General features: G+C 43.7%; 1 protein-coding gene across 8 annotated transcripts in view; it reads left to right on the top strand.

Moving 5' to 3' along the window:
* The window catches only part of LOC127583286 (endothelin-converting enzyme 1-like), a 251,969-nt gene that overhangs the window by 126,838 nt on the left and 98,187 nt on the right, over positions 1–26,944 (top strand). For all 8 annotated transcript variants that reach the window (XM_052039077.1, XM_052039080.1, XM_052039078.1 and 5 more), the window contains 2 exons: positions 8,666–8,752; positions 25,511–25,649. In XM_052039077.1, the coding sequence (XP_051895037.1) occupies positions 8,666–8,752; positions 25,511–25,649 (226 nt within the window). The remainder of the gene's footprint in view (positions 1–8,665; positions 8,753–25,510; positions 25,650–26,944) is intronic.

Here is a 26,944-nt window from a genome sequence, read left to right as displayed (position 1 = left end):
ACATGAGTTTCTAATCTGGCTTCTTTACTGGCAGAAAACAGAAAATGCTGGAAGCACTCATCAAATCAGACAGCATCTGCGAAAAGATAAACAGAGTTAACCTTTCAGGTCAGAACCACTGGCCTAGCAGATGCTTGATTTCAAGCCTAACCTCTGCTTCTAACTGGAGTTTAGCTATATCTACAAAGGGTTAGCTTTCATCTACTGGTCTGGCCTGAGTATTACTCTGATTCCCTTTTCATTCTTGTGCCTTTCTGTGTTTAACCTGATGCTAGTTTAGAAAGTTCCTTAGGCTGTTGAGGACATTATCTTTTGTAGCTAGGCTGTGTTATACCTGATACAAGAAGCTCTCAGAATCCCTAGGTCTCCTGCCCTGCATTCTAGCTCAGACTCTGGGTGTTGACAGGTGTGCACCTCTTGAGCTCCACTCCTTAAGTAATACCAAGGCCTTTGTCCAAAATGAAATTCTCCTCCTAATTCCCTTTGTCTAACTGTCTCAGCCCTTCAAAAGCTGCCACAACTCTCCTCACTAGATAAGATATCTTTATTAGCCATATGTACATCAAAACACGCATTGAAATACATCTTTTGCGTAGAGTGTTCTGGGGCATCCTGCAAGTGTCGCCATGCTTCCGGCCCCAACATAGCATGCCCACAACTTCCTAACCCATACGTCTTCGGAATGTGGGAGGAAACTGGAGCACCCGGAGGAAACCCATGCAGACACGGGGAGAGCGTACAAACTCCTTACAGACAGTGGCCGGAATTGAACCCGGGTTGCTGGTGCTGTAATAGCACTACGCTAACCGCTGCACTACCGTGTCTGCCCACTAATCCATGAACTCTCCCTTGAAACAGTGGCGTGCTCTCCTTGCTTATTTACGTTTATACACTCCCAAAATAAATGGGTGGTGAGCAAATTGATCTTTGACTGTTGGAGGACAACTTGCACTTTCCCTAACATTAGTGTTGTTCAAGTTTACCTCCCATAGAATGTTTGCAATGTTACTGCAGCAGTGCTTACTTTAAGTTGCTGAACGTTAGAATCTAACTTTTCCAATCAATACTATACCAATGTCCAGGTTAAGTGATTTAAAATGCATGGTTAATGGTTTGAGTTAGTTCCTCCTCAAAGGCACTTTGGCAAACTTAATTTATTTGCATCATCTGGGGCTTTTATTTCCTGGAAGATCCTCCGGATGATCCGAACTGGTGTTATCCAGTATATTAGCCACTAACCACATGTGGCTATTTATGAATCCAGATGTAATGAATTGGATTTCAAATTAGTTAAATATGAGTAGTAGGCATGGAGCCAGGCTTGTCCTAAAACTTGTAATTGCACAGCATGTGCACATCAACTTTAACCTTTGCATATTGTTGGCAAGACAAAAAGGTAGAGTCTACGAGTGTTTTTTTGCTTATTGTGACTGCATTTCTACTTTGTATTGTATATTGAATACATATTAAATGAATTGAGGAGTGAAATGTGTTCACCTATAAATTGTTAGTCCCTTAATACTAAGATTACTAAAACGGTGTTGTCATGGCAACAGTGATTTAGACCAGGCCATCAAAGGAAATTTGGCATTAGTTTGTGAAAGGGCAAAGTGATGGCGAATAACTTTACAACCTTCTTGTAATGTTTTCCAGGAGTATCAGCAACCTTCCGTACACTGGAGACATCCTTATGAATTAGCCTGAAGCTTGCTTTAGTTGAACAAATTCTATAATGACCAGATCTCACTGAGATCAGAGATTACTGTTGGCTAGTAGGTGACTTGATAGAAGTGTACAAGGTGATAAGAGGCATAGATTGAGTGGACAGTCAGAGACTTTTTCCCAGTGCAACAATGGCTAACACGAGGGGACGTAGTTTTAAGGTGATTGGACGAAGGTATAAGGGGGATGTCAGGGGTAAGTTTTTTACACAGAGAGCAGTGGGTGCGTGGATTGCACTGCCCGCAGAGGTTGTGGGGACAGATCCATTAGGGACATTTAAGAGACTCTTAGATAGACACATGAATGATAGAAAAATAGGGGGCTATGTGGGAGGGAAGGGTTAGATAGATCTTAGAGCAGGATATAATGTCAGCACAACATTGTGGGCGATACTGTGCTGTAGTGTCCTATGTTCTAATATGATATCCTCTTCCTTCCCCAGACACTAACATGGAATCTTCCACAACCAACCCATGCGGAGGTTGGTGTTTCTGCTCGTGTCTCATCGAAAAGACACAACCTTCAATAATGCACTATGCACTCATTACTACATTGGAGCCTCAGCTTGGGTTTTAAGTTTCATTACTTGGAGTGGCCTTGGCCCCATTATATCTGACACGGGCAGTGTGGTCCCCTTGAGTTGAGACTGGCAATAATGTAGAACAGAGCCAGAGATGTGCACTCCCCTTTCATCGAGAGATTGGGAGGAGCCACTGGGTATTACCTCTATCTTTCAGAATCTGCTTCTCAGCTTCATTGGTAGATTGCCAGCACATGATCCATATTCTTCTATACCACGCATATTCGTGAGTCTATCAAAAAGCCTCTTAAATGCCGCTATCGTATCTGCTTCCACCACTACTCCTGGCAGCCCATTCCAGACACCCGCCACTTTTTGTGTACAAACAAAACTTTCCCCACACACCACCTTTAACCTTTTACCCTCTGATCATAAAGGCACGTCCTCTAGTATTTGACATTTCTACCCTGGGAAAAAGATTCAGACTGTCCACCCAATCTATGCCTCTCGTAATTTTATAAACTTGGTGTAATTTGGGGAGCAGCAAAAAAAAATCACAAATGGAAGTGAATAAAGTGCAGGGAAATGAGCAGGAGTTGAATGGTGCTGATGGGATAGGTCTGAGGGCACGGTGGTGTAGCGGTTAACGTAACACAATTACAGCGCCAGCGACCTGGGTTCAATTCCGGCCGCTCTCTGTAAGGAGTTTGTATGTTCTCCCCGTGTTTGCGTGGGTTTCCTCCGGGTGCTCCGGTTTCCTCCCACATTCCAAAGGCGTACGGGTTAGGAAGTTGTGGGCACGTTATGTTGGTGCCAGAAGCGTGGTGACACTTGCGGGCTGCCCCCAGAACACTCTATGCAAAAAGATGCATTTCACTGTGTGTTTCGATGTTCATGTGACTAATAAAGATATCTTATCTTAGAATGGCATCCTTTTGTGTTCTAATAACCAAATGAACACCTAAAGACAGCAAAAGTAAGTTAAAATACTGGAGATGTCAGCAATCTGAAACAAAAATCGAAAATTGTGTTTAGTTCTGATCGCCTCATTATAGAAAGGATGTGGAAGCTTTAGAGAGGGTGCAGAGATTTACCAGGATGTTGCCTGGATTGGAGAGAATGTCTTATGAGGATAGGTTGAGCGAGCTAGGGCTTTTCTCTTTGGAGAGGAGGAGGATGCGAGGTGACTTGATAGAGGTGTACAAGATGATAAGAGGCAGCGATCGAGTGGACAGTCAGAGACTTTTTCTCTTGATTGACATGGTTGACTTGAGGGGACATAATTTTAAGGTGATTGGAGGAAGGTATAAGGGGCATGTCAGGGGTAAGTTTTTTTACACAGAGAGTGGTGGGTGTGTGGAACACACTGCCAGCAGAGGTCATGGGGGCAAATACATTAGGGACACTTAAACTCTTAGATAGACACATGAATGATAGAGAAATAGGGGGCTATGTGGGAGGGAAGGGTTAGATAGATCTTAGAGCAGGATAAACTGTCGGCACAACATTGTCGGCTGAAGGGCCTGTACTGTGCTGTAGTGTTCTGTGTTCTATGAAAATGTTGGATATGCTCAGTTGGTCAGGCAGCATCTGTGGAAACAAAAGACTTGATGCTCCAGGTCTCTCATCAGACAAGAGACCAATGATCTGAAATGTCAGCTCATATTTTCCCTTTGGCTGATGCCTATCCTGCTGCGTATTTGTAGCTTTTATTGCCATGAAGAACATATTGGCCTCCATTCTAATGCTCCACGTGGGTGTTACCTCAGTACCTGTGTTGGGTGACGGGCCCCACTGCCATTTTTAGTTGTCAACACCAGTGCCCTCAATGCAAGTGAACATTGTTGGTCACGTGCATCCTGGCCTTCAGGGCATTGGAATGGCCAGCGACTGTTGGCCCAGTCAACCCTGTGTTGGGTAGGCAAGTGGGGGAAGAGCCTTGTGCTGTGATCAGCCAAGGTTGGGGGTTGAAGGAGGGTTCAGTCCTTGCATTGGGGTGATGATGGCAGTCACGAATTGTGGTTGGGTAGGGTGTGGAGATGATTGGAGCTTTAGGTTGGTTTGGTGGATTGGGGGAGTTGTCAGGGGAACTGGAGATTTGAGTGGAGCAGGGCTCTCCCTTGGGGAGTTGGGAGAGTGCCAGGTGTTCGTCGGTACAGAATAAATAGTCCCAATCTGCCACTGCTTCGGGAGGACCTAGTTTTCTAGGAATGAAAAAATTGCAGGTGCTGGAAATCTGAAATAGAAACAGAAGATGATGGAAACACTCAACAGGTCAGGCAGCATCTGTGGAGAGAGAAACACTGAACATATCATGAGAGTACCTGGTGATGGCCACATAAAGTGGTACAAATTCTGTCACAATGCTCCAAACAGACCATCAGTTAGGTAATGACATCATCATATGTGCCTCTGACACACAAATCCCATCCCTAAATTCCTAGCAAAAGTTTCCAAATTGTTGTAATGTGACCTGAAAATTGTTATTATTGTGTTTCATGCTAGAATATAATGCAGCTGGAGAAAAAGCAGCAAAGGGGATCCAGGAAACTCTGGTCTTTCATCTTATTGCCATTTGTGGGGCAGGCTATAAATCCAATGGGGACCTTTCTTCAAAGATGTGCTTTTGGCAATAAAACACTTAGTACTTTGAGGCTGGGAAAGGCAATATTGTAAAGAACGTTCTCAAAAACAGCTGGACTAGTCTCCAGCTGTATGAAGAGACCATAAGATCCAGGAACTGGCAGCCCCAAGGTACCAGAGGGTTTTTGTTACTTATTTGTTCAGAGGATGTGGACATTACTGACATTGTCAGCATTTATTTTGTATCACTAATTCCCCCAGAACTGAGGAGGCGGTGAAGAGTTAACCGCATTGAGTCAAACTGGCTAGTGTGTCTACAATGATTTCCCTCCCTGAGAAACATTGTTGAATCAGGTGAAGTTCTTGTGACAGTCTGGTAATTTGATCTCTTCAACTGAGACTATCTTTTTTAATTCCAGGTTTATTGAATTACCCGAGTTTAAATTCCCTAGATGTCATAATGGGACTCGTTTCATTCTTGTATTCACTTGAGATGTGGACATCACTGGTAGGGCCAGCATTTGTTGCCCTTGAGAAGGTGGTGGTGAAGATGCTGCCATTGTGCTGTCCATCAGGAGACAGGATTAGGCACCATATTCGGTCATAGAGAGATACAGCATGGAAATGGGCCCCTTGGTGTGATGACCACCAAGCACCCATTTTTACACAAATCCTACCCTTACCCATTTTATACTCCCCACATTCCCATCAACTACCCTTTGCCCCCCGCACCTCCCACCCACCCACCCACCAACCACCAATTCTACTATTCAGCTGCACACCAAGGGCAATTTACCTATCAATTTCACATTCTTGCAATGTGGGAGTAAACCAGTGCAGTCACAGGGAGAAGGTTCCAAGTCCACACAGACAGCACCAGAGGTCAGGATTGAACCTGGGCCGTTGGAGCTGTGAGGCAGCAGCTCTATCGGCTGCACCACTGTGGTGTTGGTGAAGAAGCAGTGATGTACTTCCAGATTGGTAAGGTGCATGATTCAAGTTGAGGGGAGTGTACAGCTGGTGATGTTCACAAGCACCTGCTGCCCTTGTTCTAAGTGGTGGCCGTTTGCAGGTTTGAGAGACATTGAAGAAATCTTGATGAGTTGCCACATCTCATTTTGTAGCTGGCTCACACTGCAGTCAAAGTGTACCACTGGACAAGGGAGGGATTGGTTGTAGGCTACCAATCACTTTGTCTCACTTGATGACAGCCGTGTCTTAAAGAGCTACCACTTAAAGCTTTTATTCATTGTGTTTATTTTTAATGCAATGGCAACACAAAAAAGGGGAGAAGTCTTTTTACAAATGAGTGTAATGTCCAGAATGCACTGCCAGAAAGAGAGGAGGAAATGGATTTGATGGAATTTTCTGAAAAGAATTGCATATATCTGGACAGGATCTTGCAGGACGATGAAAAGTGTCAGCAGAATGGAACTAACTGGAAAGCTCAAATAAAAACAGAAAATGCTGGAAACACTGAGCAGGTCAGGCACAGAGAAACAGTTAACGTTTCAGGTTGAAGATCTCTGTCAGCTGGAAACATTAACTCCATTTCTCTTTCCTCACATACCACCTGACCAGGTGTTTGTTTTCCAGCATTTTCTGTTTTCCAGCATCTAGCAGTGCTTTGATATTTCATTGGGAAGTTGAGCTGAATGGCCTCGTGCCATTCTCTGATTTGAAGAAGTGTTTAATCAGTAAACACTCCCTCAAGTTAGTCCCTCTCCATTTAACCTTTGTGCTTAGTCAAGGTTGTGATAGTTTATCTGTTGTTTGGCCCCTGTCCAACCAAGGAATAAGGTGTGTGCACGTGCAGTGTTGTCCATCTCTGCAGATTACTACCTGGATGGCTGGCTTTGAAAACAGCACAGAAACAAAACAATTCAGTCTGACAAGTCCTTGCTTGATGCAACTACCTCCTCTTCCTGTAACACTATCAAGCTTTTCCTCTCTTCTTCTTTTGTGTGTTTCTTCCTGCAGCAGCTACTTGCAGTGTCCCATAATTCAAAGCTTACCCAGCTGAACAAGATCCCTGAACAATATTAGCCACCCTCCAGTCTTCTGACACATCACCTGCCATTAACAATGATGCATACATCTCAGCCAGGGCTCCCCCAATTTCTTCTCTGGCTTCCCACAGTGTTGTTGGACATACCTAATCAGACCCTGGAGATTTATCTACCTTTATACGTTTAAAGATATCCAATACCTCCTCTTCCTGGTTCACCCAGACCTCTTCCAGCCTGGTCTACTGCATTTGGTGCTTAAGGTTTGGTGTCCTCTACGTTGGTAAAATCAAATGCAGACCAGGTGACCATTCTGTGGAGCACCAATGCTATGTCTGCAATGGCCATCCCGAGTTTCCAGTTACATCACTTTAACTCTCCTTCCCAATCCCACTCTGCCCCATCTGTCCTCAGCCTTCTCCATTGCTATGGAGAGGCCAAACACAAATTGAAACAACAACATCCCATTACCTACTTTGGTAGCTTCCAACACAATGGTATGAATATTAAATTTTCTATTTACATTTAGCTCACACCCGTGTTCTCCTCCCCCGCACACTCACCTGTTCACCTAGTTTTCTTCTCCATTTGTTCACTTCTCCCATTCCCACACCCCCCACTCGCCGCCTGGTTCCATCCGCCCATCAATCTCTCCACACCGGGTTCTACCTATCACCTACCAGCCTGTATCCCACCTTCCAATGTACTGCTATACCGTGTCAATCTTCCCTGTTCCCTCTCAGTCCTGATGCAGGGTCTTTACCCAAAATGTTGACTTGCACCTTTTGCCTCCACAGATGCCACTTGACCCACTGAGTTCTCCCAGCATTCTGCTTTTTGTTTTCAATTACATTACACTGTTGAATTATTTTTAAATGTGTAATTGATCTGAAAATAGCCTCAAAATCTTAACTAAAATTCAAACCTAAATTTGCAACCAGGAACTCTAGTCGCCCCCAGTGTATGCAGCTGGCACAGGATCTTGGGTTGGGCGGACTTATTGTAACACCAGATGGAAATCAACTCCACATGGGCATGAGGTTGTTCACTTTCACAAACCATTCTGTAACTTGAACACCCCTGTCACAAGATGTGGCTGAGAGCTGAAGTGCAATACTGAAAGGGTTAAGCCAGTGCTTTCATTTCACCTGGGGAGCTTATTGGTGAAAGTCAGATCTGACAGCAGATAACTGGAACCGCTCTGACTGCAGGAGGGACTACAGAGCTCTATAGGAATGTCTTAACAAGCTCCTCCCTCTGAAATACTGCTGGTTTAACGAAAGAAACGTCAAATTTGAGAAGTACCAAATTCTTCTGACAAACAAGTACAGTTGTTTGTATCTGAACAGGATATTTACTTTTCACAGACCTCCATAGCTATCAATGTGGGAGTTCAAGAACAAGGAAGTTCTTTTCCTATTAACCTTTGCGTTTGACTAAGTGCTTTTGTTCGTTCAAACCCTATCACAAAATATGTTGTGAAGCACTATGAAAGGAATTTAAATTACTCCAGCTTCCGGCTCCAAGAGGTGCTTCAGTCGAACTTGTTGCCACAAAGAAAAACATGTTGCCATTACGAAGGATAAAGGAGTCTGGCACTAAGAGTTCTGGGAGCTAATCTGTGGCAGATCAGTGTTTACGTTTCAAAGGATTTGGTTTCCTCAGGTGTGGTTTGACACACTAGCTTGTGCAACAGGAGACCTTGTTTGCTTAAACTTCGTGGGGTTATTATGGATCTCACCTGACCTGATACTACATCATATGGCGGGTCTTTGAGGTCTGACAGAGAAATATGGAAGTGCTCAGAGAATCTGTTATCCATTTGGCCCTTCAGATGTCGACTTACAGGCGGGCCACCTTTGACGAGGATGACCTGATCGACTCCGTTGCTGAAGATGAAGTATATCCAGAGGGCGAGCAGGTAGGATGTTTGTGAAAGGCAACTTCATGTTTTACCTTTTATACCAACCATACTGCAAAATTCCCTATGCTTTTCTAAAGCACTGAGCTGCTTCCATTCAGAGTGTAACCCTTACTGTTACATGTTTTAAAAATGTAAATTCACACTAAGCTTTGAAGTCCAACAAGTCTTGATTTGCCTTTGCTAATTTTCCTTCAAGCATCTTGGAATCTTTTCATTTCCTTGGCATTTCTGTAGTTTGTTTTATTTCCTTTCCCTGTGTGGGAGATGCTGTTTGAATTTATCATTCATTTCTTCCCAACCCCCCCCCCCCCCCCCACTACCAATCCAGGAAGTCTGTAATTCTCAGAGCAGGTCAGTAGCACAGTGAAAGCTACCTGTCAGGCGACATGAGCAACCCTAGCTACTCCATCCTTTGTAAAGCCCTTACACAGTTGGTCTCCTGAAGTCTTGCCAAACTCAGTTAGCCAGAAGGGGAATCTCACCTGGGGTGTGGCTTTCATTCAGGACACAGATCCTCTCTCCCATCCAACCTCTCGGTCGTTCTCAGGAGTTCTGCTGGAAGAGAACTTCCAAAATGACTTCAGTTCTTGCCTCCCTTTGAAGTGAAGGATGCAGAACACACCAGGTTTTGTGTCTGTCTGCCCCCATCTCTGCATCCCCACTCACCCAGGGAAGTAATGTTCAGTGACTGTAGCATCAGGATTGCATTAAGTCACAACCTTCGTCTGTGGTACACAGCGCTCATTCATCACACGATGCTGGATGTTGAGTATTTGCAGGCTATAGCCAACTGCATAGGCTAATTGCTCTTCCCTGGGCATTTTCCCTGTATTTTGAATAACATTTAAGAATGGGAGTGATGCCAATTCTCTCAATTGCTAGCCCCGTGTGAACTAGAACCAGTTGTCTCAGCAGGTCAGCTATGATTCTCCAACATTGCAAAGTCAGGGGTCAATCCTGACACTATTCTGTGAAAACAGAGTCCAACTGGTATCCGTCCAATGTAATTTTTTAAGATGTAATAGTAGAACACTGGGATTTAATTGGGGTTAATTGACATTCATCAAGCTAAGGGTGTGTTCCTAAAATTCGCCCCAGCTCCACTCCCATTACAATTCCAAAGTGAAATAAGGGAGGTGCACTTCACTAAACAAAGCAAATGTATAAAGCTTGTGCCACCAACACAAGAATGTGCAGAATGCAATGACCATTGGATTCTACGTGCAAGATCACTTATGCATGAGAAGAGGATCAATTTTAAGGTTCACAGACAATTTAATAAGATGAAAGAGCAGACAACTTGCCAATAGGATGAGATGGTTTGACAGTAGCACAAGAAAGGATTAGAACATGCATTTAACATGTCAGACATCAGCCATGGAACTCTACATTGAGACACTTATTCATGTTACATTGAATGTGATGGGAATGATGTCAGAGGCCGAGGACAGAATGGGAGAGAGAGTGGCAGAGAATTAAAGCAGCAGGCAGAGCTCATTAGGCGAGACAAACAGGAGGTGCTGTACAATGCAAAGGCAATCTGCACTTGATCTCCAGTGAAGAGGGAACTCAGCATAAGCTTTGAATACAATATACAGTGGCATGCAAAAGTTTGGGCACCCCTGGTCAAAATTTCTGTTACTGTGAATAGCTAAGCGAGTATAAGATGACCTGATTTCCAAAAGGCATAAAGTTAAAGATAACACATTTCTTTAATATTTTAAGCAAGATTACTTTTTTATTTCCATCTTTTACAGTTTCAGAATAACAAAAAAGGAAAAGGGCCCGAAGCAAATGTTTGGGCACCCTGCATGGTCAGTACTTAGTAACAACCCCCTTTGGCAGGTATCACAGCTTTTAAATGCTTTCTGTAGCCAGCTAAGAGTCTGTCAATTCTTGTTTGAGGGATTTTTGCCCATTCTTCCTTGCAAAAGGCTTCTAGTTCTGTGAGATTCTTGGGCTGTCTTGCATGCACTGCTCTTTTGAGGTCTATCCACAGATTTTCGACGATGTTTAGGTCAGGGGACTGTGAGGGCCATAGCAAAACCTTCAGCTTGTGCCTCTTGAGGTAGTCCATTGTGGATTTTGAGATGTGTTTAGGATCGTTATCCTGTTGTGGAAGCCATCCTCTTCATCTTCAGCCCTTTTTTCTCCAAACTTTCCTGCGTCCTCACCACAAAATTCAGCATCAGAAGTTTGCAAAGGAACATCTAAGCAAGCCTGATGCATTTTGGAAACACATCCTGTGGACTGATGAAGTTAAAATAGAACTTTTTGGCCACAATGACCAAAGGTATGCTTGGAGAAAAAAGGGTGCAGAATTTCATGAAAAGAACACCTCTCCAACTGTTAAGCACGGGGGTGGATCAATCATGCTTTGGGCTTGTGTTGCAGCCAGTGGCACAGGGAACATTTCACTGGTGGAGGGAAGAATGAATTCAATTAAATACCAGCAAATTCTGGAAGCAAACATCACACCGTCTGTAAAAACAAAAAGCTGAAAATGAAAAGAGGATCGCTTCTACAACAGGATAACGATCCTAAACACACTTAAAAATCCATAATGGACTACCTCAAGAGGTACAAGCTGAAGGTTTTGCCATAGCCCTCACGGTCCCCTGACCTAAACATCATCGGAAATGTGTGGATAGACCTCAAAAGACCAGTGCATGCACGATGGCCTAAGAATCTCACAGAACTAGAAGCCTTTTGCAAGGAACAATGGGCAAAAATCCCTCAAACAAGAATTGAAAGACTCTTAGCTGGCTACAGAAAGCATTTAAAAGCTGTGATACCTGCCAAAGGGGGTGTTACTAAGTACAGACCATGCAGGATGCCCAAACTTTTGCTTTGGACCCTTTTCCTTTTTTGTTATTTTGAAACTGTAAACGATGGAAATAAAAAAAGTAATCTTGCTTAAAATATTAAAGAAATGTGTCATCTTTAACTTTATGCCTTTTGGAAATCAGGTCATCTTTTACTCGCTTAGCTATTCACGGTAACAAATTTTGACCAGGGGTGCCCAAACTTTTGCATGCCACTGTATAATTGAAAGTACAACAGCTGTGTTATCTCACAGGAATATTTGTGACCTTGAACAGTGGAAAGAGAGGTAAAAGAAAGAAGTGTTCCATCTCCTGAAGCTGCTGGGGTTGGGAATGAAAGTGCTATTGCAGGCAATTGAATTGTGGAGCAGAGTCAAGGGAGCAGCTATCTAATACTGAGATTATTGAAGTGGGCACTGAAATCAGAATTCATTCAAGTCCCTGATGGGAAGATGAGTCTAGGGTTTCTGATCAGTTTGCAATCAGCAATATTGCACTTGCATTTGGGGTGGTCTATATTTTCTTGAACTTCTGTTCAACCTTCTTTACAGATTGTACAGCTCATGAGAGAATATGCATTTGGCAATCAGGCACTTTTGTAAATTGGAACTTGATTAAAAATGCTGTTTTAATTTTTTTTAAATAGTGTTGAAATTATTGGAAGTGAACTTGACCAGAAAATGGTTCTATTTATTTAATTTAGTTATGATAGTAAATTTCAAAGTCACTTGTAAAAGATTTTGCATTTTTTATTAGAATGTTCTTATTTGTGTCCTTGCGTCAAAAGATCAAACAACTTTTGGAGCCACCTTGATGGGTCCAATGTAGTTAAAAAAAAACACAGTAGCAGTTGTTTCATACTTATTGTCTCCTTAGGTTGTGACCAGCTTCAGTCCATTAAGGTTCATTCTGAAGCCATTGAACTTGGATAAAAGTTGTTAACACCCAATGCAATCACAATTTGAGCACAGGCACTATTTTCAATTGCAAGCATGTTTTTTTAAAAAAAAGACTATTTTGAGTGACTCACTATTTGAAATGTTGAAAGATGAGATACTAGAGGCATTCGGTTTGATGGAGCCACAGGGTAGCTGAGCAGGTCAGGAGATGGAGGTTGATAGATGTGTGGACAAGGAAGGTAGTTTAATAGGAGATGAGGTTTTGGAAGCTGTCTGTAGCTATTCTGATAGGGAGGCATAGCTACAAATAAAGCATCAGACATTAAGAAAGAGGAACAGGTTGCATGGAATGCACAGAGTTAGAGGATTAAAAACTTTATGCTACCTTGAAGGTCACCCAGATGGCTTGATAGAGGAACGAGACACCTACCTGTTCAGTGCAGAACAAGTGTTTTACATTAAAACAATCCAACTCCCCTCAAAGCCCACCAATCAAACTTACTCTGAATTGCAGCCCAGTGTTTACCTAATGGCCTGAATGTTTAAATGCTCTAATAAAATGTTAGCTGTCTTAGTGGCATTAGTCTCACCAGCAGGTCAAAGTTATAGGTTTAATCAAGACCTGCTGTAGGTTCTGACACCTCATTGCAGCCCTGAGCAGATGCTGCACTGCCAGAGGTGCCATCTGTAATTCAGTGACATTCATTTTGAAGTGGGGAAGTGGTAGATTCATACAGCATGGAAACAAGCCCTTTACCTCACGGCTTCTGTGCAGACAATCAAACCCCCATCTCCATGTTGCCATCAACTCCTCCCCGGATTCTACACTCAGCTACACGCTAGGGGTAATTTACAAAAATAATTAATCTGTCAACCCACCTGTCTTTAGGACATGGGAGGAAATTGGAAACTGGAAACACCCTAGTGAAACCCACACAGTCATGGGGAGAATGTGCAAACTCCACACAGATGGGAATGGAGGTCAGGATTGAACTTGGGTCACTGGAGCTGTGAGGTAGCAGCACCACTATGCCATCTTCTTCCTGGAGTCCTCACTAATATACCCCTCAATGACATTGTTTAATAAAAATATAAATAATTTGTCCAATAAGCTGGATTTTCTGGGCCTTTGTGCTTAAGTGTTTCCTGGTTTGAGTGTTCGGCTGTAGCTCTCTAATAATAAAAGAATATGGAACATTACAGCACAGTACAGACCCTTTGGTCCATGATGTTGTGCCAACCTTTTAACCTACTCTAAGATAAATCTAACCATTCCCTCCCACATACCCTGTTCTATGTGCCCATCTAATAGTCTCTTAAATGTCTCCAATGTATCAGCCTCTACTAGCACCCCTGGCAGCACATTCCACACACCCACCACTATATAAAAAATATACCTCTATCCCCTGTATCTTCCTACAATCACCTTAAAAATAAGCCCCCTTGTATTAGTCATTTCCACCATGGGAAAAAGTTTCTGACTGTCCACTCAGTCTATACCTCATCATCTTGTACACCTGTCAGGTCACCTCTCATCCTCCTTCACTCCAAAGAGAAGCCCTTGCTCACTCAACTTCTCCTCATAAGATGTTCTCCAATCCAGGCAACATCTGGTAAATCTCCTCTGCATCCTCTCTGAAGCTTCCACATCCTTCCTACAACGAGGCGACCAGAACTGAACACAATATTCTAAGTGTGGTCTAACCAGGGTTTAGAGAGCTGCAACATTACCTCATGATTCTTGAAGTCAATCCCCTGACTAATGAAGGCCAACACACCAAACACCTTCTTAACAACCCTCTCAACTTGTGACAACTTTGAAGGATCTATGGACTTGGGGTCCAAGATTCCTGTTCCTCCACACTGCTAAGAATCCTGCCACTAACCCTGTATTCTGCCTTCAAATGCAACCTTCCAGAGTGAACCATTTCACACTTTTCCAGGTTGAACTCCATCTGTCACTCCTCAGCCCAGCTTTGCATCCTATCAATGTCCCATTGTAACCCTCAGCAATTTTCTGCACTGTCCACAACACTGCCAACCTTCATGTCATTTGCAAACTTACTAACCCACCCTTCCACTTCATTCAAGTCATTTATATATAATAATAAAAAAAAATCAGTGCAGGGGTCCCAGAACAGATCCCTGAAGAACACTGCCTGGAGGTCAGTGACCAGTAGAATATACTCCATCTACAACCACCCTCTGCCTTCTATGGGTGAGCCAATTCTGAATCCACACAGCCAAGTTTCCTTGGACCTTCTGAATTAGCCCATCATGGAGAACCTTATCAAATGCCTTACTAAAGTCCATATACACCACATCCACTGCTCTACCTTCAAAGAATTCAGTCAGGCTTATGAGGCATGATCTGCCCCTCAAAGCCATGCTGACTATTCTTAATCAGACTATGCTTCTCCAAATGCTTAAATTCTGTCCAAGAATCTTTTCCAATAATTTGCCCACCAGTGAAGAAAGACTCTCTGGTTTATAGTTTCCAGGGTTATCCCTACTCCCTTTCTTGAAAGGAGGAATAACATTTGCCACCCTCCAATTATCTGGTACAATTCCTGTGGCCAGTGAGGACACAAAGATAATCACCAAGGGCTCAAATCTCTTCCCTCACTTCCCATAGTATCTTGGGATATATTCGGTCCAGCCCCAGGGACTTGTCTATCCCAATGTTTTCCAAAAGTTCCAGCACATCCTCCTCCTTAACATCAAGATGTTCTAGCTTATCAGCCTGATTTACGCTGTCCTCACACACATCAAAGTCTCTCTCAGGTGATTACTGAAGCAAAGTACTCATTAAGAACCTCCCCTACCTCCTCCGACTCCAGGCATACATTTCCTCCTCTATCTCTAATCGGAATTCCTTCACTATAGTCATCTTCCTGTTCTTCACATACGAGTAGAATGCCTTGGGGTTTTCCTTAATCCTACTCACCAAGGCCTTCTCATGCTCCCTTCTAGCTCTCCCAAGTCCATTAAGCTCCTCCCTGGCTACCTTGTAACTCGAGCCCCATCTGATCCTTGTTTCTTAAACCTTAAGCAAGCTTCTTTCTTCCTCTTCACTAGATATTCCACACGACTTGTCAACCATGGTTCTTTCACCCTACCATCCCTTTCCTGCCTCAATAGAACAAACCTATCCAGAACCCCCTGCAAGTGATCTCTAAGCAAACTCCACATTTCCATTGTACATTTCCCAAGTACATCTGCTCCTTATTTACACTCTCAAGTTCCTGCCTAATAGCATCATAATTCCCCTTCCCCCAATTAAACACTTTCCCATACCATCTGCTCCTATCCCTCTCCAAGGCAAGGGTAAAGGTCAGGGAGTTGTGGTCACTGTCTCTGAAATGCTCACCCACCAAAAGGTCTGATACCTGACTAGGTTCATTACCTAGTACCAGATCCAGAGTGGCCTCTCCTCTAGTCACCCTGTCTACATTGTCAGGAATCCTTCCTGGACACCGAACAAATTCTGCCCCATCCAAATCTTTTGCACTAAGGAGGTGCCAATCAATATTAGAGAAGTTGAAATCACCCATGACAACAACCCCGTTATTTTTACACCTTTCCAAAATCTGCCTCCCAATCGGTTCCTCAGTGTCTGCTCTGCTATTTTGGGGGGGGGGGGGGGGTGGTGGGGGCCTATAGAATACTCTCCATGGAGTGATTGCTCCCTTCCTGTTTCTGACCTCCACCCACACTGATTCAGTTGATGATCCCTCCAGGACATCCTCCCTTTCTACAGCTGTGATATTATCCCTGATCAGCAATGCCACTTCCCTCCACCTCTTACCCCCCTGTCCCTTTCAAAATATCTAAACCCCAGAACATCCAGCAGTCATTTCTGCCCTTGTGACAGCCAAATCTCTAATGGCCACTACATCTGGTTTCTGGAGGGAGAGACGTAGTGTACACAAACTGCCCCATCCTCTGACCTATCACTCTGGTTCCCATCCCCCTGCCAAACTAGTTTAAAGCCTCTGCAACAGCTCTAGTAAATCTGCCCGCAAGAATGTTGGTCCCCCGCCAATTCAGGTGTAACCCATCCCTTTTGTACAGGTCATACCTTCCCCAGAAGAGATCGGAATGATCTGTCTCTCCCTCCAAAAACAAATCTGATTTGTTTTATTTAGTGGGTAAGCTGGCATATGGAGCTGACAGTTGAATCTTTATATTCAGCATTGTTGCCAATAATATCCTCCTGACCCATTCCACACTTAAAGCAGAGTTTTCTGTAAATTCACTTTGTTTCTGGAGGGAAAGATGATCAAATCTGAAACCCTGTCCCCTGCACTAATTTCTCAGCCACACATTCATCTGCCAAATCAACCTATTCTTACCCTCACTGGTGCATGGCACAGGTAGCAGTCCAGAGACTACTACCCTTGAGGTCCTGCTTTTCAGCTTCCTACCTAGATCCCCATATTCATTTTCCAGGACCACATCCTTTTTCCTACCTACATCATAGGTACCAATGTATACCATTACTTCTGGCTGCACACCCTCCCCCTGTAGAACGCTGTGGGCCCAATCTGAGACCCCTGACCCTGGCACCCAGGAGGTAACATAGCATCCTGGAGTGTCTTTCACATCCACAGAACCTCCTGTCTGCTCTCCTAACTATAGAGTCCCCCATCACTATTGCTCTCCTTCCCCCCCCCCCCCCCCAACTTCTCTTCTGAGCCACAGAGCCAGGCTCAGTGCCAGCAACCTGACCACTGCAACTTTCCCCAGTAGGTCATTCCCCCTGCAATAGTATCCAAAGTGGTATACCTGTTATTGAGGGGAGTAGCCACAGGGGTACTCAGCACTCTCTGCCTATTCCCTTCTCTTCTGTCAGTCAACCAGCTACCTGCCTTCTGCAACTTAGGTGTGGCTATCTCCGTGTAGCTTTTATCTCTCACCTCCTCATTCTCTCATCCAAACCAAAGGTCATCCAGCTGCAACTCCAGTTCCCCAACAGGGTCTGTAAGGAGCTGCAGCTGGATGCACCTCCCACAGATGTAGCTATCGGGGAGACTTGAAATCTCCCAGATCTGGTGGGAAGAACACACCACGGACCCTGGATCCATTGTCACTACTTTAGTCAGGCACTTGTACACAAAGAAAGAAACTTTCCTCAGCCCCACCACCCTGATACACATCCGCCAGAGCCCCAGCCCCCCACCACCCTGATACACGTTCGCCAGAGCCCCAGCTTCCACCACCCTGATACACGTCTGCCAGAGCCCCAATTCTGACACTGGTCTGCTCCAAAATGGCTACTTCACTTGACCCTACCTTCTTTTTATTGGTTGTTGCCAATTGGCTAATTTCCTATTCAATTACCACCTAACAATTCACAGCTGTGCCTCGGAAAATAACTGGGTCCCGACACTCACCTCTGTATATGGCTCCCACTTCTCGCACCGAGAGTCCCACTTCTCGCTCCAGGTCACTGTCCTTGCTGCCTGGGAAAGAGGTGCGATGTAAATTCAACTCTTCCCTTTCCCTTTAGTTTACTTTACAAATCCAGATCCACAGTGTATTTATTTACTTTTGGGATGTGTGCATCACTCTGAAAGCCAGCATTTATTGCCCGTTCCTAATTGTCCTCAAGAGGGAAGTGGTGAACTGCTTTCTTGATCCACTATGCACATGGAATGCTCAGGATGCCCCTGTGGTTGGAAAGTAACACAAGGTGCTACTTGAAGAAGGGTAGGGGTTTGCCTTAGTCAAGATCCATCTCTCACCCAGCACCCAAAAGGGTGTGGTCTGGAAATTCACCTTTCCTTTACTCACAGACGGGCAGCTATTGCACCGAGCACCAGTTTCAGCAGAGTCCCAATTGAAGCCAAGTCATCAGGTGTTACCTTTTGCCCATTGTCCTTGCCCCTTCATGTACTGTGTGTGTGGTGACGTAAGTCCCGGTCTGTGGGGGTAGCAGAGGGAGTGGAGAAAAAGTGCTGGTGGTTAGAGATGCGGAGCAGGGCTTTTGAAGAGGTACACATCTGGGGATTGTTGCCATTGCCATGGTTCTGGGTGTGCAAGATCAGCATCAGAAGATCTTTGGGAGGTCAAGTGTGGTGTGAGGGGTTGGCCTGTTGGAAGGTTGGACCCCAGGAAAGCATTAAGTCAAAAAAAAAAGCCAAACAACCTCCACCTGGACCAGGTTACCAGCACTGCGCTAGAAGTACTCTAAGTCTCCTTGATGGCGGTGCCACAGTTGCTTTGCAAGCAGGCCTCCTTGAAACAACGGGCAATGCATCAAACTCTCAGGGGTCATTCGCAAGGAGGGGCTCTGAAGGACTTCCAGTCTAGACCAGTTCAACCAGGATATTGACAGGTCCATCCAACCCCAAAATTGAGAAAGTTTTTCAGATGCATCATGCTGAAACCAAACCACTCTGTGTCTGAATTGGCTTCCCATTGACTCATCATGCTCTTTGTAAATCCAGCTGCACAGTTTTACAGCTCTCAAACCCCTTTAATAACATTTAAAGTAATGCATTGGCTAGAACACACTCTGGGACATCTTGAGGACCTGAAAGGTGCTGGGTAGGTACAAAAGCATCACCTTTTACAGGGGATGGTACTGTATCCACTCAAGACCATCGAGCTCCTTGAGTGTGCATCTGGTGTTTAAAGGTTCAGTAAATTGAATATAATAACACAAAGCTTCTTTATGTAATGTTTAATCCTGCCGGTTAATCTGGTTATTGTTCCCTTAAAGATGTTTTACGCCGGAGGGAGTTTCCACTCTTAACCCTTACCAGCCATCAGCTTGGAGATTAATGGGATCTTGACACCAACTCATCCTAGTGCGCCTAATAAAGAATAGTAACCAAATGGAAAGTGAGTGCAGACTCCTTCATTGGTCCAGGAAGGGCACCTCGCAGGAAAACAATGAGCAGTTTTGAATATTGGGCACAGAAACCTCCTATTGTTTGTGCATTGGCTCCAGACACTGTCTAGCTGCTGAGAGACCAGGACATCAGCATTCAGTCATCCGAACCAATCAGTGTATGGGAGAACGAGCCAACTGCTTCTCCAAGCTTAGATCCTTCAAACTGAAGTTTGGCCTCTTGCTGCTCTGCTCTTTCTCTTTCAGTAAATGCCAAGCAAAAACTTAATACCAATATTTTAAAATTATTTTTAAAAAGTGAGTCTTTAAGTGACAAACACAGGATTTACCTTTTGACCTCAGAATTTTCTTAAGGTACATTCTCTCTGAAGCTCTTCTTCAACAGAGCAGCTCAGTAATATGGTTATGTTCTAAATTAAGTTTTTAAAGAAAAAGAGTGTTACCTCTTTGAGTTATTCATTGTTCATCAATCAAGGTGAGGATTTGTTCTCTAAAGTGTTTCTGCATATTATGTTTGTCAGCCTGACATAGGAAGAAATATGAAAGAGAAGAAGCTTGTTCTGGTGCCTTGGAGTCTAATGACAGTCCCTTTAAAGTATATATTTTTCAATTTTTAGAAAATTGCCAAGGAATTGTGAACTTAAAATTGAGTGCACTTCTGGCAGGAGTGCTCTTAGAACCCTGGTATTCTACACCTTGGAGTGAGGCCATTTAATCCATCTTTGGAAACTGTCCACTTATTCCCACCTCCCTGCCCTTTCCTCAGCAGCCTGTAAATGTTTCCTTTTTAAGTATTCACTCAATTCTCCTGTGAACTTTATTACTGACTCTAGTTCCAGCTCCATTTCAGACAGTGGATTCCAGATCATCATCGCACACTGCGTTTAAAGGGAAAATTCTCCTTGTTACCCCATCTAGATCTTTTGGCCAGTTTCCATAAATTTGTGGCCTCGGTGTAGTAAGTCTCAGCCTCGGGAACAAGATCTCCACCTGGTGTGACCACTGCAAGGGGCATGATTCCAGCTTCAAATATTTCCCCAAGTAACGTCAGTCCCTCATCTCTGTTGCCTTTCAAGTAAATCTCCCATGAACCCTGTCTGAGCCTCTTTCCGAAATCATGATGCACAGGACCAGACAAGAGGGTTGAATTTAAACCCCGAGAGTGCAGGTGGGTTGGGGTCAGCTGAGATGTTGAAAGTTTTTCAGTCTTCAACCCACCTCCCAGCTCACCCACTTTTGGGTTTAACACGGTTCGGACCAAGCACCAGTCCTGATGTTGAGGGAAATATAAATATTTTCGTGAAGCTGGAAGCCTGTGGTTTACCCCTTGCTTTCTCAGATTCACAGAACCTGGGAATTCAGAAGCTCCAGGGAGGTGAGGATAATTTCGGGGAAAACCATCATTGTTCCTTGGTACCCTCAGTACAATACTTGAAATATTTCAAAGAGTTTATGCTTTCAAAGACTCCAAATGGTATTGTCTTGTGCTGCAATTACTCCTTGCTAAGCTTTTTCCCTACTTGAGCATGAGAAGTTTGGACAGTGCTTTTCTTCATTGGCTGTTATTGACCTCAGTTTTTAACCACTAAAGGAAGTGCCTCCAGACCTCTCCATGACACGCACTACTGACAAGACCAGGGAAGGCTTTGGCTCTTTGCTATCAATGTCCCATCTGAAGTTGTGGGTAAATTCAGATCCTCTAGCATCTGTTGGTTTACACTATGGCACAGTTATCCATGTTTTCAAGGTGTCAGAGCAGAATCAGAATCAGGTTTATTATTACTGACGTGTGTCACGAAACTTGTTTTGCGGCAGAAGTACAGTGCAAAGACATAAAGACAAGTTACAAAAATAAATAAATAGTGCAAAAGATGAATAACGAGGTGGTGTTAACCCTGACCTTGCAGAAAGAGTGCATCGTACCATCACAACAACATCAAATTAGGAAACGATAGTGAGTGGCTGGGGTTGGTGCTGGAAATAGGTGGTATGAACAATAGTTTTAAATAAAAAATAGGGAACAAATAGAAATGATCCCTTAGACATCACTCACAGAGAAAATGTAAAAGAGTTATAATACTTTAAATCGTGGGAGACAAATATCTGAGTGTAATATGAGACTGGAAGGCTTGAGGGTGTTACCTAAATCGGCACCCATTGTACAAAAATACTGAGTACAAGGAATAATTGGGAGGGTGTGAGGTCATGAAACTTGGTTATTGCATAAGAACATAGGAAATGAATGGCATTTGGCCCACGTGCCTGCTCTGCCATTCAGTAAGGTAATGACCTTCTAGCTCAGCACCACTTTCCTGCACTAATCCCATTTCCCTTGATTCCCTAAACAGCCAAAAGTCTATCAAGCTGTCTTTAATATATTCACCACAGCCCTCCTGGGTACAGAATTCCAGAGAATTCACTGTCCTCTGGGTGATAAAGTTGCTTCCATCTCAGTCCTAATTTCGAGACTGTGACCTCTGGTTCTATACATCCCGGCCAGGGAAGTGGCACTCCTGCATCTATCCTGTCAAGCCCCGTAGGAATTTTGTGTGTTTCAATAAGTTCACACCCTGCTTTGTTGAACACCAATGACTATGGCCCAACCTACTCAATCTTTTATCCTGGGGTTATCCCCTCCCCTCCCTTCCTGCTATGCACTCCCTCTACCACATGTTTTGCGAGATTCTGCCAATTATTTATTAAATTTGCTAAACTTCTTGTAATTTAACTGAAGGGCCTTGTTTGCAGCTACAACGGATGACCGTGGGTACATATACATTGATTATAAGCACGACATATTTATTGTGTAGACTGCATCCTGAATGAAGAAGCAATACTCAACAAGGATGAAAGTCACAGTTTGTCCATGGAAACCACAAGGCTCCTCCTCTCAGTAACTGTGGCACGGTCCCTTTACCTCCAGATTCTTCATGCTGCTTCTCTCTCTCAGAATCCTAATTTTAATTCTGTTGTTTTTTTCCCTTTGATCTTGCATAAATAACAACCTCCTGGTCTATTGGTTTTCTACATTTATTGTGCCTTTCTCAGCTTTGACTGTTCTTGATGTAGGACTGGCACATGAACAGGGCCAGACTTTGCCACCAATGTCCTGGCTCCCACAATAATGCTTTTAAATCCCCCCGTTTTCTTAACTCCTAATTCACTTGTTTTGAGAACCATCCTTGTTTGAACATTCCTTGCAAATATAATTAATATCATGGTGCAGCCCATTCTCTGACCTTCACAGTCTCTGCAGTTAGCATCTTTTTTTGACTTATTTAACAATCATACCCTGTTTCTTGATTTCATTCTGTTAATACTGGAAAAAAAGCAATAAAGAAAGAAACTAAAACTTTCTCTCTGTAATTTAACACACTTGTTTTCTCATGCAGGATTCCTGACCTGAAAAGTTGACTCTGTTTCTCTCCCCGTGGATGCTGCCTGAGTTGTTGAATGTATCTAGCATTTTCTGTTTTTAAGACTGTAAGATATAGGAGCAGAATTGTCGTTTGGCACATTGAGTCTGCTCCACCATTCAATAATGGCTGATTTGTTTTAACCCCATACTCATGCCTTCTCCCCGTAACCCTTAACCCCCTTACCAATCAAGAACCTATCAATCTCTGCCTTAAATACACCCAATGACTTGGCCTCCACAGCCCCCTGTGGCAATGAATTCTACAGATTCACCACCCTCTGGCTGAAGAAATTCCTCCTCATCTCAGTTTTAAAGGGATGTCCCTTTATTCTTAGGCTGTGCCCTTGAATCCTAGATTCTCCTACTAATGGAAACATCCTCTCCACATCCACTCTATCCAGGCCTTTCAGTACCCACTAGGTTTCAATGAGATCCCCCCTCATCCTTCTGAACTCCATTGAGTACAGGCCCAGAGATATCAAATGCTCCTCATACGTTAAACCTTTCATTCCTGGGATCATTCTTGTGAACCTCCTCTGGACCCTCTCCAGGGCCTTGGATACGGAGCCCAAAATTGCTCACAATGTTCCAAATTTTTGCCTCTGATTTCCAGTTTTATTACTCCAATTACTCCAGAATCATGGAATGGTTCCAGCACAGGAGACCATTCAGCCTATCATGTCCATGCCGACTCTCTATCAGAGAGTCTCTCCAGTTCCAATGACTGGTCCCTTGCCTGGATCCAATTTTTTCATCACCATGCATTTATCCAATTCCCTCTTGAAGGCCACAATGGAACCTGCCTTCACCATATCTACAGACAATGCATTCCAAATTCTAACCGCATGCTGCATAAAAAGTTTTTTTTTCCTCGTGTCTCTCTTAATTCTCTTCCCCTTTACTTTATATCTGTGACCTTTTAGTTCTCAAACTCTCCACCAATGGAAGCACTGTCCATGCCCCTCATCATTTTATATACTTCTATCAAATCTCCCCTCACCCTTCTCATGAAAGGAGACAACCCCCCGCCGCTCTAATCTGTCATTTTAACTGAAGTCCCTCATCCTGCAAACCAACCTTGTAAATCTCCCCCGGGCTGCCTCCATTGCCTTCACATCCTTCCTAATAATGAGGCCACCAGAATTATAAATGATACTACACTCTTGCGAGGAAGGCCAGACTAATGCATAGTAATGGTTCAGTCTGCCTTCCCTGCATTTATAGTCTATGCCTTTGTTGACAAAGCTCAGGATTGCGCACGTCTTCTAACCTGCTTTCTCAACTGGCCCTATCACTTTCACTGATCTGCACACCCTTAATCTCAAGGCTCTCTGCTCCTACACTCTGTTCAGAACAGTATCCTTTATTCTATAATGCCTCTCCTTATTTTTTTCTCCCAAAATTCATCACCTCACATTTCCCTATGGTAAACTTCATCTGCCTTGCCTTTGCCCATTGTGTATTCATAATGTAGTTGTTCTAATGATCTTTTGAAACGTTACTGTATCACAGTAATGGGGAGGTAACTGTCTAGAACATTTGAAGCATCACACAGTTCGGGCTACTCCCTACAATACATATCTTTGGATAGGGAGACAAAAGCCAACCTATAATATTCTAGGTGTGGTCTAATCACGGCTGCATATAGTTGCAGCAAAGTGTTTTCAATTTGGAATTTAAAGCATTCTTTCTCGGAAGGCCAACACTTCCTCCCAAGCAGCTTGATGTACCAGAATGTCAACTTTCAGTGATTCGTGGCTTTCAAGAAACACCAACACCTTTCAACCTCTCCTCACAGTCCAGGGTGAGAGGTTGTAACTAGTTGGATGCCCCTTTAGCTCAGTGCTGGGGCCCCAGCAGTTCACAACCTATATCAACAATTTAGATGAAGAAACACAATGTAATCTATTAATTTTGCTGCTGATATAAAGCTGGGTGGCAGTGTGACTTGTGAGGAGGATGCAGAGAGGCTTCAGGGAAAAGAGACAAGGCAAATGAGTTTGCAAGGACAATGGCAGGAGGAACACAATACAGAAAATTGAATTCATTCACTTTAGCAGGGAAAACAAGATTTAAAAGAAAATGAGAGATTGAAAGGTGTTGGTGTTTCTTTAAATGGAGCCACAGGAGACTGCAGATGCTGGAATCTGGAGCAACACAGAAGATGCTGGAGGAACTCAGCAAGGTCCTGATCTGAAATGCTGACTGTCCATTTCCCTCCATAGATGCTACCTGACCTGCCGAGTTCCTCCAGCAATTTGTGTGATGCTCCTGATCCAGTCCCTGAAAGGACCAATGGGCTGGGCATATTCAACAGCAAAAAGCTCAGCCTATTGTACAAGTGTAGGTGTCCTTCCACACGCACCTGAGGGCTACTAGGATTTCTAGTCATACATGTGAGGTTAACATCTAATGCTTGGCATAAATACCTGGCCATTGTCTGCCTATTCTGTCAGTTTGCCTCCTTGCATCATCTTCAAAGGTGAACTCTTGATTTCCCAATCAACCTCATCGTGGCCCCTGCACTTTGTTTCTTTACCTGCACTGCACTCTCTCTGTAGCTGCAACAATAGATTCTGCATTGTTTTTCCTTTTACTACCTATATGTACTTATGTATGGCATGGTCTGCCTGGATGGTTCACAAACAAAAGCTTTTAGCTCAGTACATGTGACAGTAATAAACCAATACCAATACCAGAAGTGTATTGATTGAGGAGAGGTTTAACTATATTGTGGCTTTTGTATTTTTCCAGATGAACATCAAGAGATCAAGGGGTCTGAGGGGCTGTTGGAGCAACAGGACTCACCTGGAGAAACGCCTGCTGGTTCTAATCATCCTTCTTGTGCTGGCACTATTCTGCAGCGTCATTGCCCTGCTCTTCAGATACAGAAGTAAGTCCTTCATGGGGATTCATGTAATTGAAATTAAAGCAGGTCATAGCAGCAGGAACAATCCATTATGCCCTACAAACACACTTTGCCACTTAATTAGATCTTGACTCCATTCACCAGCTTTGGTTCCCTAACTCTCAATACTCTATCATGGCAATCAGATGGAGATCTGAAATAAAAACAGAAAATGCTGGAAAAACTCAGCAAGTCAGGCAGCATCTGTGGAAAGTGGAGCAGCTAATGTTTTGGGTCTGGGAGCCTTCAGAACTGGGAAAGAGAGAAAACAAGCAGAAACAGAAAAGGTGGGGGAGGGATGGGTAGAATAAAGGGAGGGTGAGGCCAAATGACTTAACATGTCCGTCAAGTCGCAGGTTATTTTTTTTTTGTCTGAGTTATGTGTTGCTAATTATAAAGCTGTGGGACCTGCCAAGCAAGTCAGAGTACATAAATAGAAAAACAAAACAGAAATAAAATGATAACAGGCGGAAATGGCCCGTTCTAAAACCAACCGAAAGAGTGGGTTATCTAAAGTTGGATAATTCGATATTGTGCCCATCTATCATTCTTCATTCTAACCAATCAAATCTCCCAGATATAGTGCCTTTAACGGTCCATCCTCATTAAATTACATCCATTTTGTGCAACCTGGCCTCATAATTCAAACATTTTTATCTGGTGAACCTGAACTGGACTCACTCTAAGGTCAAACATAAAACACTACTACACATTACAGGCCCTTTGGCCCACAAAGTTGTGCCAACATTTTATCCTGCTATAAGATATATCTAACCCTTCCCTCCCGCATAGCCCCCTATTTCTCTATCATTCACGTATCTATCTAAGAGTCTCTTAAATGTCCCTAATGTATCTGCCCCCACAACCTCTGCCGGCAGTGCATTCCACGCACCCACCACTCTCTGTAAAAAAAAAAACACTTACCCCTGACATCTCCCTTATACCTTTCTCCAATCACCTTAAAATTATGTCCCCTTGTGTTAGCCATTGTCGCCCTGGGAAAAAGTCTCTGACTGTCCACTCGATCTGTGCCTCTTATCATCTTGTATACTTCTATTAAGTCACCTCTCATCCTCCTTCTCTCCAAAGAGAAAAGCCCTAGCTCGCTCAAACTGTCCTCATAGGACATGTTCTCCAATCCAGGCAACATCCTGGTAAATCTCCTCTGCACCCTCTCTAAAGCTTCCACATCCTTTCTATAATGAGGTGACCAGAACTGAACGCAATACTCCAAGTGTGGTCTGACCAGAGTTCTATAGAGCTGCAACATCACCTCTTGG

Source organism: Pristis pectinata, chromosome 26 (genome assembly GCF_009764475.1).
Source record: "Pristis pectinata isolate sPriPec2 chromosome 26, sPriPec2.1.pri, whole genome shotgun sequence".
NCBI lineage: Eukaryota > Metazoa > Chordata > Chondrichthyes > Rhinopristiformes > Pristidae > Pristis > Pristis pectinata.
This window is presented reverse-complemented; position numbering and strand designations above follow the sequence as displayed.